The sequence below is a fragment of the Cynara cardunculus genome (genome assembly GCF_001531365.2).
Source record: "Cynara cardunculus var. scolymus isolate 2C chromosome LG 3, CcrdV1, whole genome shotgun sequence".
Lineage (NCBI taxonomy): Eukaryota > Viridiplantae > Streptophyta > Magnoliopsida > Asterales > Asteraceae > Cynara > Cynara cardunculus.
Genome location: NC_037530.1, coordinates 3,747,137 through 3,763,035, shown reverse-complemented (window position 1 = coordinate 3,763,035; position 15,899 = coordinate 3,747,137). Strand labels below are relative to the sequence as shown.

The following is a 15,899-nucleotide window of genomic DNA, read 5'->3' as shown; positions in this document are numbered from 1 at the left end:
ACACATTCAATCGAGTCTCTGTTTAAGAGAGCGTATTGGAATTCTATATCGTTTAGATGCAGTTTAATCATCTATTTATATAGTTCTTCTAAATAGAGAACAAAAAAGATTAGGGGTGTGTATCAAGATTCAAGGGGCAAGAAATGAAAATGATGATGAAAAATGTGGTTTGTCGCCGTCGCCCCCGGAATCAATAAGAAAACGAGTGCGAATCCTTCGAATCCTTCTATCGAAACTTCATAACAGATGATGGATAAACCTGTATACATAATATAGAAGAATAATTGTGAATCGATTCCATGTTGAAGAAAGAATCGAATATTCATTGATCAGAGATTTTCTGCAATTAGGGCTACTGAACGATAGCGGCTTAAAGCTAAGAGCAGCATCTCAAGCCAATTTAGCTCTTAATACATGATCATTCAAGTCAGGTTTTTTGTTTTGATGTTAATATAATGGGTCCATCACCCCAAACCCATTAATATTCATACGCGGACTGAATTAGGAGGGGGAGGGGGTGGAAATTTTATTTCTGCTCAATCCTCTTTTCCATACGTCGCTCCATCTCTCGATGTTGAACGAAACATCTTTTGTATTTTCAAGTCAGATGGAACTTATTTATATTAAAAATATTATATAAAACAATTTTTCATTGATTATATTAATTTAACCAAACAACATCAATCCCAGATTCAAATCCAAGGAGGAATAAAAACCCCTTGTGGCCATGGAGGTTCAATGCGGTGACTCTGGGCTATCTGCAAAGCAGGTGGTCCCCCTGTAATTAGTCGACTCGCATAGCGGATTGTCTCTTACATTTTCCATTTTCATTTTCATTGTGATTTTCATAAAATGAAACAAAATTCCCCAAACAATTAAGATATATTTTGTAGACAAAATATTTTGCACATAATGATGCATGGTATATATTGTCTACATGTTTTGTCCCCTTTTAAGTAGATTTGTTTTCTTTTTATCATGATAAATGTATTTTTTTTAAATAAAGAGATAAATTTTTATCATAGAACGAAAACATATATATCGTACGGATGGAATCGAAAATACGACTACAAGAAAGGAAAGAAAACGAAAACAACAATGGCTTGGAAGTATACACATGTAAATCTCGATTTCCATGCTTGTAAGAATTAATTTAGGGGTTGTTTGTTTAACTTTAATTAGTTCTATTAAGAGGCAGCCTCTGAATCGTTAAGAGGTGAATCTTGTTTGCCAGAACAAAAGTCTGCCTCTTAATGGTTCTAAAACCTTCTGAATGATTTTGTATCACGAGTCTCCCTTAACCATTCAACGCCCTAATTTCTTTGCAAACAATTACCAAACAATTATATTTCATTTGGCACTATATCATGTGAATCTTTTAATCATTCTGCACCAAATCATTCAATAACTATCAAATAGCCCCTTAATTTACAAAGAAAGGAATTCGAACCCATAATCTTAAAGGATGTTTGGTTCAAAGAATTCCATAATTCTATTTGACCAAATTTGATTCCCATGTGTGATTAAAGTGAACGTGAACCTTGGAAGAAATCTTTTGGATCCAAATAATTCCTAAAAGTAGAGTAACATCAATCATCAATGTTGAAACTTTATACAACAAAAAGTCAAACGTTTCTTTTTCAGATAAATCTAAAATAAAAATGATTAAAAATAAACAGACTTGAGATCATTTGACATTAAGTTGTTTTCATGAGACTTGTAAGACCACATAAATAAAAGTAAACTTTCACCGAAAAAATGTTTTTGCGGTAAAAGTTTGATGTTTGTTAAACCTTCACAATGTTTTGCTATGAAATTTCAATGTTATTTGTTGGTCTCAATGTGACTAAAACTTACCGGAACCCAACCCTATTTTTAAAATGAAAAGATTAACAACTGTCCTTTTAATCGTTCAAAATGCACCAAAAACACCCTCAAGTTTTGGTATAATATATATAAGAAGCCATTAATTATAACAGACTTTGTTCCCTTCCCATGACATTTGTAACGATATGTAAATACAATAAACAAATAAAAAACTGGTGATGGAAAAATTGAAAGACAAGAGGCCACTGAAATTGGGATGTTTCACAGGAATGCTGTTTCTTCAGTTGAGCTTTCCAATCTCCATCTTCTTCCTGATAGCTTTTTGACCATGATATATAAACGAATCTAGTATTCCTGAAACCGTGAAAACACCTGCATCCATCGTCATAACAAATTATAACTACCAATTGATCAAACTCAGTATTTGTGAGAATATATGGAACCCCCGTATTTACTCTCCAAAAGAGCCTTTAAGGAGAAAAAAGAGGTTTCAAACATATATATATATATATAATATATATATATATATATATATATATATATATATATATATATACATGTGTGTGTGTGTGTATATATATAAATAGGGTTGAGTTCACATGAGACCAAGGGTTTTTCGTGAGACCCGTAAGACCAATTTATATTCATTGATCAACTTTATAAACTAATAATCTAATGGTCTAGATGTGCACGGTGGCAATTTTGTGATTATTGAGAAGTCTCGTGGCAATTTTGTGATTATGAATGTTCAGATTGTAGATCTAATCCAAGGGTTGAAAATTGGTCTTACGGGTCACATGATCCCAAGTCTGTATATATATACATGTATAGGAGAATTGGTCCAAAAGAGGCTAGACAAACACTTATGGTCCCATAGTGTCAAGAGGGGGCAAGACGAATAAAGATTACCCGAGAGTGTCAAGTCCTTAGAGTGGTAGACTTTTGGCTTTGATACAATGCGAGAATACGTGGGACCTCCAAATTTCTCTCCAAAAGAGCTATGAAGGAGAGAATATAGGTTCCAATATATACCGAGGAGAATTGGAACAAGTCTAACCGATGTGGGACTCTTAACAATATTAAATTCTGATATCTTAATTCTCACTTATACTTTTACCATACATATACATGCAAAAGAATGAATTTTTTTACCTCCAACAATAGCGCAGACATTAGTCAGAAAGTGAAAAAATGAAACATGCTCCTCTCTGAAAGTAACCTGCACAAGAATTCTTGGAATTTAGAATAATTCCTGTAGAAAATTATAAATTAAAAAAGAGAAAGGCTGAATCAGACCTTGATAGGTGAAAGTTCATAAAAGAAGAAAACTCCAGGAAGGGTCTGAAGCCGGCCAACTTCTGCACCTTTGAAATGTTCGGTTACTGAGAACTGCATGCGTAGGATTTATAAAAAACGGACCTTGTGTGTTATTTAAGTATAAAAGCAAAAAGAGCAGTTAAATATATGTGATTATTAATAGATGATGAAACCTGGTTTGATTGAATTCTGTGTTCGCTAACATCAGTATAAACGGTTGGTACAACCTGACAGACGAAAGATTTCTGTTATTCCACAGAAACGATAAAAAGCTAACATGGATTCTAATACAGGGTTTCATTTGTTTATACCATTTTGGGAAATTAACGTAAATAGCCGTGTTGACCAATTAAATTCACTCCTAGTCAACTCTCTCCCATTTTTACCAATTTATCAACACCTCTGCAAGTGCCCTTGCCACAACTTGCGGAGGGCTATTTAAGAAAAAAGCAAGTTGCAAATATACATTCACACGTATAGAAACAATAAAATTCAAGGTATCCTTTGGTGAAGGGCACTTGCGGATAGTATACATTCACACCTGTATTTTCTCAATATATTTATGGTACGTGGTTTGCGGAGGGGGAACTGGTGGAAGAGACGAGATTTCTAAGGGATGTTTTGCAATGAGATGTCATGTCGATGTCAACAGGTGTGTAAGGCTACGGTCTCTGAAAGCACATGTGTAACCTTATGCCAGTTACAAAAGCATAAAGCTACAGCTTCTATAACACAGTTGACATAGGAAGCATCCAAACATGTTATATGTTCATAAATCATAAAATCAATTTATAAATTTATTGAGGTCAAGGAGCTATGATCTCGAGTTTGAGCCTGTAAACAAGTAACGAGCTTGAGCTTTGAAACTGTGTGAAAGTTATTTGAGCTCGAACAACCTGCAACTCGACTCGACTCGACTCAGCTCGTTAACACCCATATTTTTGACCATATAGCCTAGGGTGAAATCTTGTATGATGAGAAGGGTCTTTATGACCATGTAGCCAGTGGTGAAATATTGTATAGGTGATAAGTATTTTATAGCCATCTAGATAAAGAAGGAATGTCTCATGGTGACAAGGGTCTTTGACACCAAAATAAGTAAGCTAAATGTCCTCATCTCATGGTCCAACTATGCTGCTCTATAACTAGAACGCTTCTGTAATCCGACAAACTTGGTTGCTAACTCTCTCCAAACATGTTCTAGCCCCTAAAGACATATAGAGATACTACACTTCAAATTCACAGATAAAAAATCAAATAAATATCTCCAACTTATCTTAATTGTGTTCTCCTACAAATCAGTGTTGATCAAAGTTCCAAGGGAATATTATTTTAGTGCTTAGGTAGAAAATGTGCAAAACCAATAGATGGTAACGAAGGATGCAAAATACGTAAACAACGAAAATATATGAAGTGTCATGCGTTGAGCATTTACCTTGAGAAAATACTGATACATCCCACTTGGGGTTTGCTGTGTCCATCGTACACTACAAATCAACATAATTGAAATGAACGAGGACACATCAACATGGAAGGTGTTTCTAAGAAGACTTGAAAAAAGCACAATTAGCAAATATGGACCAGAAAATGAGAACAGTCACATACCCGTCAAGGGGATTCACCACACCCGGAAAATAGTCTCCATATGCTAACCTGTTAATTCTATGACTTACCTGTGCTAAAAAGAAGTCATTTATTATTACAGGATCATCAGTGACCAGGTGCATGGCAGCTTATGAGTGGAAAACATAAATATATTCGCTATCTGTAACAACAAAATAAAAATCATGATTATATCTTACATTAAAACTCTCTTTCTGAAAAGCAAGCAGATCATGAACATGCATATTTGCTTGTTGAAAGCTTTTCCCTGGTGCAAAATGAAAATTTCCAGCCACCTTATTAACATCCAAGAATCCATATATATTACATCCTTCACCTTCTTCATCTTTAATCCTTTGTAGAAATCCTTCCCTTTTGCACTGGCAGAACAATGGAAAGCAAGAGAGCATTCAGTTCTAGGAAAAACAATACACATTACACACGACTAGAAATGAGAGAAACCAACTTTTAAGAAAGAAAATGACTCTCATCCACGAAAAAAGGTATCCATATGTTCTAGGAAAAGGTTGTGGTGGAACCAAATAGGGGAAATTGATGCAATGCTGTTTGAGATAGTTTGGTTATTCTCGAAAATAGGCCTTTCAATGAACCAGTTAGAATAGGAGTGTGTTAGAAGAGGTCAGGAAAGGCCAGATTATCATGGAGGAAGGAAGTAATAAGGGAATTATCGGATGAATGAGATCTCGGAGTTGGCCTGGCATAAGAAATAGGATGTTGTGGCGAAAAACTCGTTTATCACAAGATACACCAAAGTACCATGTATGAAATGATGTATAAACCCACAACCTCCGTCAACGGAATACGAATAGGATCCCAATGTGTTCAGAACCCCCAAACGAAGATAATAACAACACTACCACAATATAACACATGTAATGTAAAGCAAATAAATGACACAATAGTTTAACGTGGTTTCACTATAAGTGTGGTAGTGTATATCCCAGGGAGAGACAGATGTTTGTATATTGATAACAATTTGAGGATTACGATGAGAGCTCTTATCTTACGAAGATACCACCAAATGCTCTCCAAAAATCGTCTATGTTTTTAACAAGAAGGTAAGATATGAAGTGAACAAAATTTGACCTATAAATCATATTAGATCGGCCGATCCCCATAGGCAACTTGTACGTGACTTCACAAGTCGCGTACATGTTGCCAGGTTCTTCCATATCACAGTAAACGAGTAGCATGCATGCTGCACGGTCCAAACTACACAACTTCCATGCAACTTCCCAGTTTTGTGCAAATCTCTTTCACTGTTCCATAGCTATCCCAACTTATGCACGAGTTCATCACGACTTCCCAAATAGCCTAGAAGTAGCCCATGCCTGATGTGGAAAAATGTTTATCAAGTCTCCTAGACCTAAGAGGGGTTCCATTCTTTAAAATTTATGTGGGTTTCATTGTTAGTGTATCTCACCTACTTTGAGATAAAAGGATTTCTCAAAAAGAGGGGGGGGGGGGGTTGGTAATTTAAATCAATAGACTAGAACAACAAAAACTCCTCCATATGCACAGTACATTGGTACACCTCCGTTGAGGTTCACGTACAAAAGAAGAAACAAATGAGTTGGGTTTTGTTATTCTAGTGGGTGCTGTTTAGAATAAGGCCAAGGGGCTGTTTTGGGTTTTTACTTTTTCAATAATGAGCGGGAATCCCTTTTGTTGGGTGGGGATGAGCTTTCTATTGGGAATTCTGTTTTTCGTGTCAATTGTGATTTGACCTTTGCTCTGGGAGAGACCATGGCCTCTCGAATGCCATTGGAGTGATTTTGCTTTCATTCCTTTAATTCAATTCCATCAGTTCGTATTAGTGTACACCAAATTGGTATCAAAGCATCAACGATTCTGAGATGGCCACCCGTAGTGTGGCGACAAGGGTGGAGGATCTGGAGAGCAGCGTCAGATCAATAGAAAGGGGGATGCAGACGATTATCGAGCAACCGATCGCTTATTTCAGCCAAGCTTTGAGACCTCGAGCCAAGCAAAAGTCCGTTTACGAAAAGGAATCGATGGCGATTGTATTCACCGTTCAAAAGTGGAGACGTACTTGCTCGGTAGACACTTAACCGTTTGTAGTGATCAGCGAAGTCTCCGATTCTTGTTGGAACAATGAGTAGTCAAACTAGAGTATCAGAAATGGGTTAGTAAACTTTTGGGTTACGATTTTTCAATAGCGTATAAACCGGGTAGTGCTAATCAGGCAGCTGATGCTCTGTCTCGAAAGAAAGGGGTGGTCGAGTGTTCAAGCATGGGTGGCCCTCAATGGAGACAATGGGATATCTTGAAACAAGAGATTGACGAGGATGATCTTTTAAAAAGAAATCAAATCTGATTTGTTAATTGATGCAACTGCCCATAAGGGATTCGAACTTACGCAAGATTTATTGCTATACAAAGGGCGATTGGTTCTACCGAGAAAATCAAAGTTGATCCCACTGTTGTTTGAGGAATTCCATAGCTCACCGATAGGCGGTCATGGTGGAGAGGATCGCATTTATCAACGTATCGCGACTGAAGTTTTCTGGGTGGGAATGAGGAAAGACATTGTTGACTCGGTAAAGAAATGCGAGGTTTGTCAAAGGAACAAGAACGTCAGTGGGTCTCCAGCGGGTTTGTTACAACCATTGGCTCTTCCTACTATGGTATAGGAAGAGATATCGATGGATTTCATCGAAGGGCTACCACGGTCTGAAGGAACGAGTATGATTCTGGTAGTGGTCGATCATTTTAGTAGATATGCCCATTTCATCGGTCTCAAATATCCTTTCAACACTAAATCGGTAGCCGACGTTTTTGTTAAAGAGATCATTTGACTACATGGTATTCCACAATCCATAGTTTTTGATCGAGATAAAGTATTTCTCAGTGGGTTTTGGAGAGAGCTTTTTAAGTTGTAAGGTTCTAAGCTGAATTACAACACTGCTTATTATCCACAGTCCGAAGTGGTCAACAAATGCTTGGAACAATACTTACGGTGTTAGGTCTCAGACAGACCAAAACAGTGGAGTCAGTGGTTAGCATGGGCCGAATTGTCCTATAATACATCCCTAAAATGTTCCCCTTTTAAAGTGCTTTATGGAAGGGACCCTCCTCCGTTATTACATTATTGATCAGCAGCTTTGAACTTACAATCAATGGAATAAGAACTGATGACCAGGGATGAGATTTGGGATGAAGTTAGAATGCATCTCTTGACAACCCAATGTAGAATGAAACAACAAAAAGATTTACAACACAAAGAAATTGAGTTTGCTGTGGGAGATTGGGTTTTTCTAAAATTGTGCCCTTATCGTCAAAAGTCGTTGATTAAGGGGAATAACCCAAAGCTGTTAGCAAGATTTTAAGGCCCTTACAGAATCTCGGAGAAGATAGGCTAGGTGGCCTACAGATTAGTACTACCGGATGGAGTAAAAATCCACCCAGTTTTTCACGTATCGCAACTGAGCCAAGCTATAGGAGGTTGCGTGTCTGTTAAAGACATTCCCTCGCAAATTTCGGATGACCTGGTGTTACAAGCAGAACCGGAGGACTTGATGGATGTGCGTTTAGTGCCAAATGGGGATCCAGGGAAATTGGAAGTCTTAGTAAAATGGAAGGGTTTATCAGATTTTGAATCTTCTTGGGAACTATTTGACCCCCGCTACATCGGTTTCCTGATAAGCACCTTGAGGACAAGGTGCTTTCTTTGGGGGGAAGTATTGGTACACCTCCATTAAGGTTTAAGTACAAAAGAAGAAACAAATAAGTTGGGTTTTTTATTCTAGTGGGTGCTGTTTAGAATAAGGCCCAGGGGCTGTTTTGGGTTTTTACTTTTTCAATAATGAGCGGGAATCCCTTTTGTTAGGTGGGGTGCGCTTTCTGTTCGACATTCTGTTTTTCGTGTCAATTGTGATCTCACATTTGCTCTGGGAGAGACCATGGCCTCTCGAATGCCATTGGAGTGATTTTGCTTTCATTCCTTTAATTCAATTCCATTAGTTCGTATTAGTGTACACCGGCTAGCTACAATAATGAGCCATGCCAAAGATTGATAGGATCATAGGAACCACCCATTTCTCTCCAAATCAGTTGTTTGAGCATTCAATCAAAAGTTATGTTCAAACCATTAAGAGTCACCCCATCCTCTACTCAGATTTCACAATGTTATAGTTCCAATATTTTTATCAAGACCACACTAAGTTATCTTCTATCTTTAACATGGTTAAGATACTTCTTACTTGATGACCAAATAAATTATAGACCGCACTAGGTTACCTTCTATCTTTAACATGGTTAAGATACTTCAATTATAACGATTCCTACCGAACTAAGCACTAGATGAATAGAAGAAAACCAACTAAGATAACTTAATTGATATCTTTTGTTGCCAACCTTGTGGTCTTTGTAAAAATCATCAGATATTTATTTTTGAAATTTAGACCAAGGGGCAGAATACTAGGCCAACCATACATTATTACATTGACAAAAAGGAATCATGACACGCATGCTGCACTCCAGATGAACCTTCATGAGCTTTGAGTTAAGGTGGACGTTGAAAATTGTAGGCAATATTCAAACTTACAAGGCTAATACCATGATTCTGCTTTTCAGAATCACCTCATTATGGTTGAAAGATCATAATATTAATGCAGTTGGAGATGACATAGAAGAAGAACTTCAAGGAGAGTTTCACAAGTACTAGGAGTAGACAGTTCCTTACAGCTATACTCACAATTCTGTGTGCTATTATACTTCATTACACATCACTTAAATATTTTATGCTTGGCTTCACATCAACATCAGGCAACAAACTGTCAAACAAGTAGGTAAAGAAAGAAAGGGGTTATCTCTAGCTGCTCTACAATGCTGATTTAGACCATATGAAAACATAGGCACACATGCATGCATGAGAGAGAGAGAGATGACCTGATCTATCGAATCTGGATCTGACATTGACCAACCTTTCTTCTTATATGCTTCCCGAACATCTTCACAGGAGTTGCAACATTCCTCGTCTGACTACAAAAATCAGGCATAATTGGCAGAGTTTATGCATAACAATTGGTTAATAGCCACTTATTTTCTTCTAGCACACAATTTGATGGAAACAACATAATCAAATAAAGATGATAAGAACTCAATGACTGATTGGCTGTTTATTTACACAAAAAACCATCAACTAGTAAACAGATTGGAATGACTGATTGGTTGTTTATTTAGTATTTACACAAATAAAAAAACAATTCCTGTCAAGGCAAGATCAAGTAAATACTTGATCTCACAGAAGTTTAGTTCTGAACCTCTTATTTCTCTTGTTTGGAAGTTAAAAGTATTGCATATCTCCATTGATGAAGTTTATTGTGTTAAAGGAACCACAATGCTGAATCTGTGAAGTAGATATATAATTATCTTTTACTAACGCTTCTGATAAGCATATGCAATTTGACTGTCTTTGGCTTTGCATGTAAATATATCGGTCCCCCTAAATGTATATTCAAGTAATTAGAATATCTTGCGTTGGGTTTATAAAAAAATCTTGCCTTGGGTTGTTTGTGACATTCATGTAGATAACTTGTATGTGCTTAGATTAATAGATAGCTATGTTTCAAGGATACAAGCGCAAGGTCTGCGATACAAGTCTGTGCATAAATACCGGGATTCGTCAATCCTAAGCACTCAAGGATTCAGGGGTGCATAAATGCATGTGTATACAAGTCCAAGTCAAACTAATTGGAGAAAGAAAATAATTCATAATTCTTGCATTAAATATATAAAGTGAAACTCAAACTTGAGCTTGAGTCTTGTGTTGTTTCACTTGTTTGTACTTCCACTTAAGTCTTCACATAATAGAATAATCGATTAAGAACAAAGATTTGTTGTGTCGCCCTTCCTCTTAATTCTCTTTTAGATGTGTAGTTTTATTATATGCTTTTAGCTTGATTTCTAAATCATAATCTGTGAATTTTATCTCTAGTTTTCCGAGAAGACTAAATTTGCTCCTCTTCTGTGCATGCACATTCAATATTCATATCCCCTCATTTGTGGAACGTTCAACGCTGCAGGGGATGTGGCGATGTGCACCCCTGGACCACACAATGCAAGGGTTTCACAAGGGGTATAAGCTCTTAGATTGTTAGTTACTACTTGAGAATGAATCAGAAGTCTAAAGAGGTTTCAATTGAGGTTTTGATCTCCGCTGTTCACATGCAGGCCATCATTCTTTATCTTGGATGAACCAAGTTTCTAACACTATTTGTCACATTGAGAGAAACCAATACCAAATACCAGAACATAGTTAGAAAGCATACCGCTTCTGCACCATAACATGAACCACAGTATGTCTCGTTGTGTTCAAGCTTGCCACCATGTCTTTGCAAAGGCGTATCAAGCTGTTCCTCTCAATCAACAACAAAGTATGACAGGACCGTAAGATAAATACGGTACAATTTATCTTATATTCTATGATATTCTGTAAATGAACAACTATTACAGTGATAAAAACAATCGACTTTCTGGGCATATGGAATCTGATGATTAAAAAAACCTGAACGATTGATGCTTAAGGACAAGATTGTCACCAACCTTGGGAGCTCCAATACGATCTCGTCTTGATTCTATGACATTACCATTAAAGTCCATTCGCTTTTTATAAATATCATGTTTCTGCAAGTATGCATGAGATAATAAGTCACTACACGAAGAACAGACAGATGGCACAATGGTATAAAATTTGATCTGTTGTGCATCAATACATTCTAGAACTTCTATATCTACAGTTACATAACATTTCAATGAGCATTATTACTACCGTGTTTGTGGTTTGATACTTTGATTTAAAGTAAATAGCCATAAAAAATATGTCAATACACATAACTTAACCAACACAGCACGGTCTAACATACTAAAGTATATACATATATGCACACACTGACGTATCCTTGTGAAGTTAAATCAACCAAATGCAATAGAGCAGAACTCAGACCTTCACACTTGTTGTGAGACCCAACAAACTCAATTGTTTTACACTAGAGTTTAACTTTATATATGTACATATATATGTGATGTCTCATGGTTGACAATGTTATTCCTTAAAATCAAACAAAATCAAAAAAGTACATTTCTAAATGGAATAAAATAGTGCCGGGGACTAGTAGTCACGAGGGGGTACATTCAGCAATTAGTCACATACAGTTAAAGGACTTATGCAGATATATAAACACAAGATAACTCACTTTGTTTTAAGACAAAATGATAGAACAAGGATAATCTATTCCCTAATATTACTAAAATAAAGTGAAGTTGCACATAAGCCAAACAATTAAACATAGAGAATCCACTTCCTCGTAATATTGAAGTAAAATGAACCACATAATTTACTAATAGATTTTTGTTATTTGTGTTTAATCTTTTGCTTAGTGTGTGGTGGTGGATGGAGTGGGGATGGTTGTCTGCATGGCCAATGTTTGCACTTTAAGTGGAAGATACAAACTCAGACGCATACACTTGGTGCATATTTGAGTACCAATTACATAAACCTCATAAAGATCCATGTAAAAAGTTTCAAGATTGTATAGTTTAATGGTAAAGTTTGATTACACAAACATATAGAATAGAAGGATGCTGTCAAAGGAAAGAGGAAAGCAAAAAGGGATGACCGAAAAAGTAACTGATAGAACAACAATCTCCCTGAATACATACAATATCAAGATGTTGCTCCCCACTGATATCCATAGCATCAAGACTGAGTATTGAACATGGAAGTGCTGGAAAAATGATGTCGAACTGCATTTTCAGATAAAAATAGAGGGAATCATGATTAGTACAAAAATTATAAATGAACCGATTCTAGAAGTTGAAATACCATATAACCATAATTGAGAAGCTATACAGAAAAGAAAATGCAACAACATTGATTCGTAGTCGTTCTCCTCTCGAGGTATCTACTATTAGCTTTGTTTCAGTTACAGAATGAAGATATAATCCTGCAAGCGAGCAGAAGTACATAAGATATTGAATGTCAAACAAGTTGGTACTAGATTAGTAGCAGCATGCGTTTCAGATAGATACTTCAGAGAAACAGAGTGGAATGCAGAAAAAAAAGACAGCAATATTTAGTCTCATTAGTCTAAAGGAGCAAACACGGCTAAACTGCCAATGGATATATACCAAGTATTTAGCATTACCATATGAAAAAGCTTATGCCTTTAACATTTGAGTTCAAAGGTCTGATAAAACTGATCAGAAGTGATTCCATCAATTGAAAATAATCTTTCACTTGCCGACGAATAGCTTCCCCATGTTCACACACGAAAGTTTCATAAACTTGTGAATCCACACAACAGAGATAGAACCCGTTCTTATAATAATCTGCCCCGCTTCCTATCATTACATAAAAAACAAATATGTTCTAGGTTGTATGTTTACGCACACTAGTTAAGCATTCCTTTTGAATATCATCAGACAAGTCAGCAGATATGATACAATTGTTGGAGTAGGTTACTAATTAACATATAGTAAAGGATTCCAGGCAACCAAAGGCACACACATTTAATGAGAATGTTGCAATGGTTGTGGACTAATTAAGCTATTAAGTATCAATTCACAATTGCTACATCTTATGAATCAAACTCTCAATATATGAATGAACAGATCAAACTCGAAATCAAGTATAGACCCGCATACATCACTGCATTTCCACTTGACACCTATCATAATGACATAAATGGCTTGTCTCTCCATGACCTTCTCTTGAATTCTCAAAATTTCTGTAGCTCCATCCCACAGAGGCAGAGAACCCATCGCTAAAGCAATGAGATGCTTAAATGGGATTTTTTTAGTTCCAATAAATCATGAGCAGTTCAATCAGGAGATGTTTCGGCTTATAGTCCTCCTAATGTAATTTCGATTACTGATGGACAAATACTACTTGATGCATTCTTAAGCAAGCCTCTAATGACCATGTTAAACAACTTGGATCCATTCCTTTGGCACACAACACTTTTTCTTGGTGCTTGGGTGCAACATACATACAAAAAATTAGTCACGATATTTTTAGTTCTTCATGGACACTTTTTGGGATCTTCTGGGCTTATCAATATGAGAACTAGTTGAAGTCAATCTCCATCTTTCAGTTTGATATAGGAACAAGCAGTTCCCCTCATTCTTGGAAAATAAATCCATTTTTAAAGTTCAATTTAGTACTTTTGAATGCAAAATGGGATGGGTTTTGTTGAGACTGTGATAATAACATCATTTTATTTGTAGTATATGTGAAAAAGCTCAATGATGTTGACATATTTGTTCTCTTAGAGACCAAACTGTACATCAATTTTGAGTTAACCGACAACTCAAAATGCGCCTTCTTTTTTCCAAATCCGTCGAAGCAACTTTATAATAATCAGAAATACACTTTAAAAACCTAACTTTTTAATACAGTATCAATCATGTGTATCACACTATCAGTCATAAATCAGATAATAACACAACATTACTAAACACAATAACATACACACCCCTGTCATTTGAGAGAGAAAGAACTCACTGAGCTCGGAGAAGAAGAGCATAAGCATGAAGATGGAAGATACAAGGGTGATGACACCCCCGGAGATCGTTCTACTGTAGAAATCCTCATTGACCTTAGGATATGCATCCAAATTCCGCATCTTGTTCATTATATTTTCCATATTCTGAAATCTATAGAAAAATCCACTATCCCAAAAAACACGTCAATCAATTTCCCGAATTATGATTTCAACTTTCAAATTGAATTGAACAAACTCAAGATGCAAAGTACGCTGTCGGTCGGTCTCCAGTACAAGTTTTTCACTTATTATTTGAATTCAATTCACTAATCTTACAGATTACAAAAATATACTCTTTTGTAAATTGAATCCTTCGATTCTGATTTGAAAATTTGGAATCGCCGGTGAACGGAGTCGTCAGATCTTCCCACTAGCGGGAATCGGGATCAACCACGAACGACCTGTGAGGTTACAAAGCAACATCATGAGACTGGGCTTGATTTATAAAATAATAAGCCCAATTTTGTGGGCTTAAAAACCCGTATACTAGCGGGTGTGCAGGGGATGTTTACTTGTAATATAGTTTAATTTAATGGACTTAATGGTCTAGACAGTATATTTGTTCGGTTATACAAGAGCGTTTTTCACGGCTTAATTGTTAAGCTAAAATGGTATATGGAATAAGTCAAGACCCCATTAGTTAAATGACATTAAGGGGCCGTTTACTAAACGTTTATCCGGGTAAGCGCTTATCAAGTAACATTACCTCATCGGATGAATATAGTAAGGATCAAGAATCTTACCTGATAAGAGCAAGACAAGGATCAAAAGTCTTACCCGGTAAGTGAGGACGACGACTCTTACCACGATAAGCGCTTACCGGGTAAATTGTTGTATACTATGTCGTTTTGTTTGACTAAAATCTTACCCGGTAAGTACATAATAGTGTTAAATTTTACCGGTATGCACTTACCGGATAAATGTTTGATAAACGACCCCTTATTCACTTCAGAGAATGTTCCAGAAAACCTATCAGGAGAAAAAAACGATGTATAAAATCTGGCTAAACTCAATAACATTAAGATAACTTGTTATTGATGTTTACACCTTGTCTGGCCTATTAAACATTATTAGAAGGGTACTCGCGCAATACAGTGAGATACATTTTCATTATAATATTTCGTTTTATATTTTTGGATCTATCGATGTTATAATGCGACTCTATGTTGTTTTCAAAAAAAAAATCTTTTTATTTTTTAATGAAATATAAATATGAAGATATTATAAAATTTTGATAAAAATAAACGACATTAATATTAAATTAACTATTTAAAAGTTTTCGTTTTTGTGTAATTTCTTTAATCAAATTTTTGTTCTAATTTAATTGAAGTTTAAAAACGAACTAATTTATTTTTAGTTTAATAAAACAATATTTTAAGATAATAATTAAGTATTATGTTATAACTTAATGATTATTTTAATTATATTTTAAATTTTTATATTTAAAATAATGTTTATCATGTACTTGATTATGTTTACTAGCAGTTATTCAAACATGAAGTTTTAATAAGATGTACTCATGCACATTCTACTTGTAATCTTGAATTTTAAGTAATATGCATCAAT

The 15,899-nt window shown here is 35.8% G+C and overlaps 1 protein-coding gene across 1 annotated transcript; it reads right to left on the bottom strand.

Annotated features, from left to right (window-relative positions):
- Positions 1 to 1,918: 1,918 nt before the first annotated feature.
- Positions 1,919 to 14,667, bottom strand: LOC112510552 (endoplasmic reticulum-Golgi intermediate compartment protein 3-like). Its single transcript, XM_025116014.1, has 14 exons — positions 14,546 to 14,667; positions 14,294 to 14,460; positions 12,661 to 12,734; positions 12,451 to 12,534; positions 11,335 to 11,415; positions 11,061 to 11,141; positions 9,679 to 9,771; positions 4,947 to 5,126; positions 4,750 to 4,817; positions 4,580 to 4,631; positions 3,318 to 3,371; positions 3,124 to 3,216; positions 2,980 to 3,046; positions 1,919 to 2,199 (listed from the first exon to the last, which is right to left on the bottom strand). The coding sequence occupies exons 2-14, from the start codon at positions 14,433 to 14,435 to the stop codon at positions 2,108 to 2,110; spliced, it is 1,161 nt and encodes a 386-aa protein (XP_024971782.1). The 5' UTR covers positions 14,436 to 14,460; positions 14,546 to 14,667; the 3' UTR covers positions 1,919 to 2,107.
- Positions 14,668 to 15,899: the final 1,232 nt, after the last annotated feature.

Bases quoted from the DNA above. Each gene is read 5' to 3' on its own strand.
- LOC112510552 (XM_025116014.1), bottom strand. From the start codon at position 14,435: ATGGAAAATATAATGAACAAGATGCGGAATTTGGATGCATATCCTAAG. The intron at 4,818-4,946 runs GTAAGATATAAT...TTTTTAGCACAG, and splicing joins TTCAGAAAGAGAGTTTTAAT to GTAAGTCATAGAATTAACAG. The intron at 2,200-2,979 runs GTAAAAAAATTC...CGATGGATGCAG, and splicing joins TGTCTGCGCTATTGTTGGAG to GTGTTTTCACGGTTTCAGGA.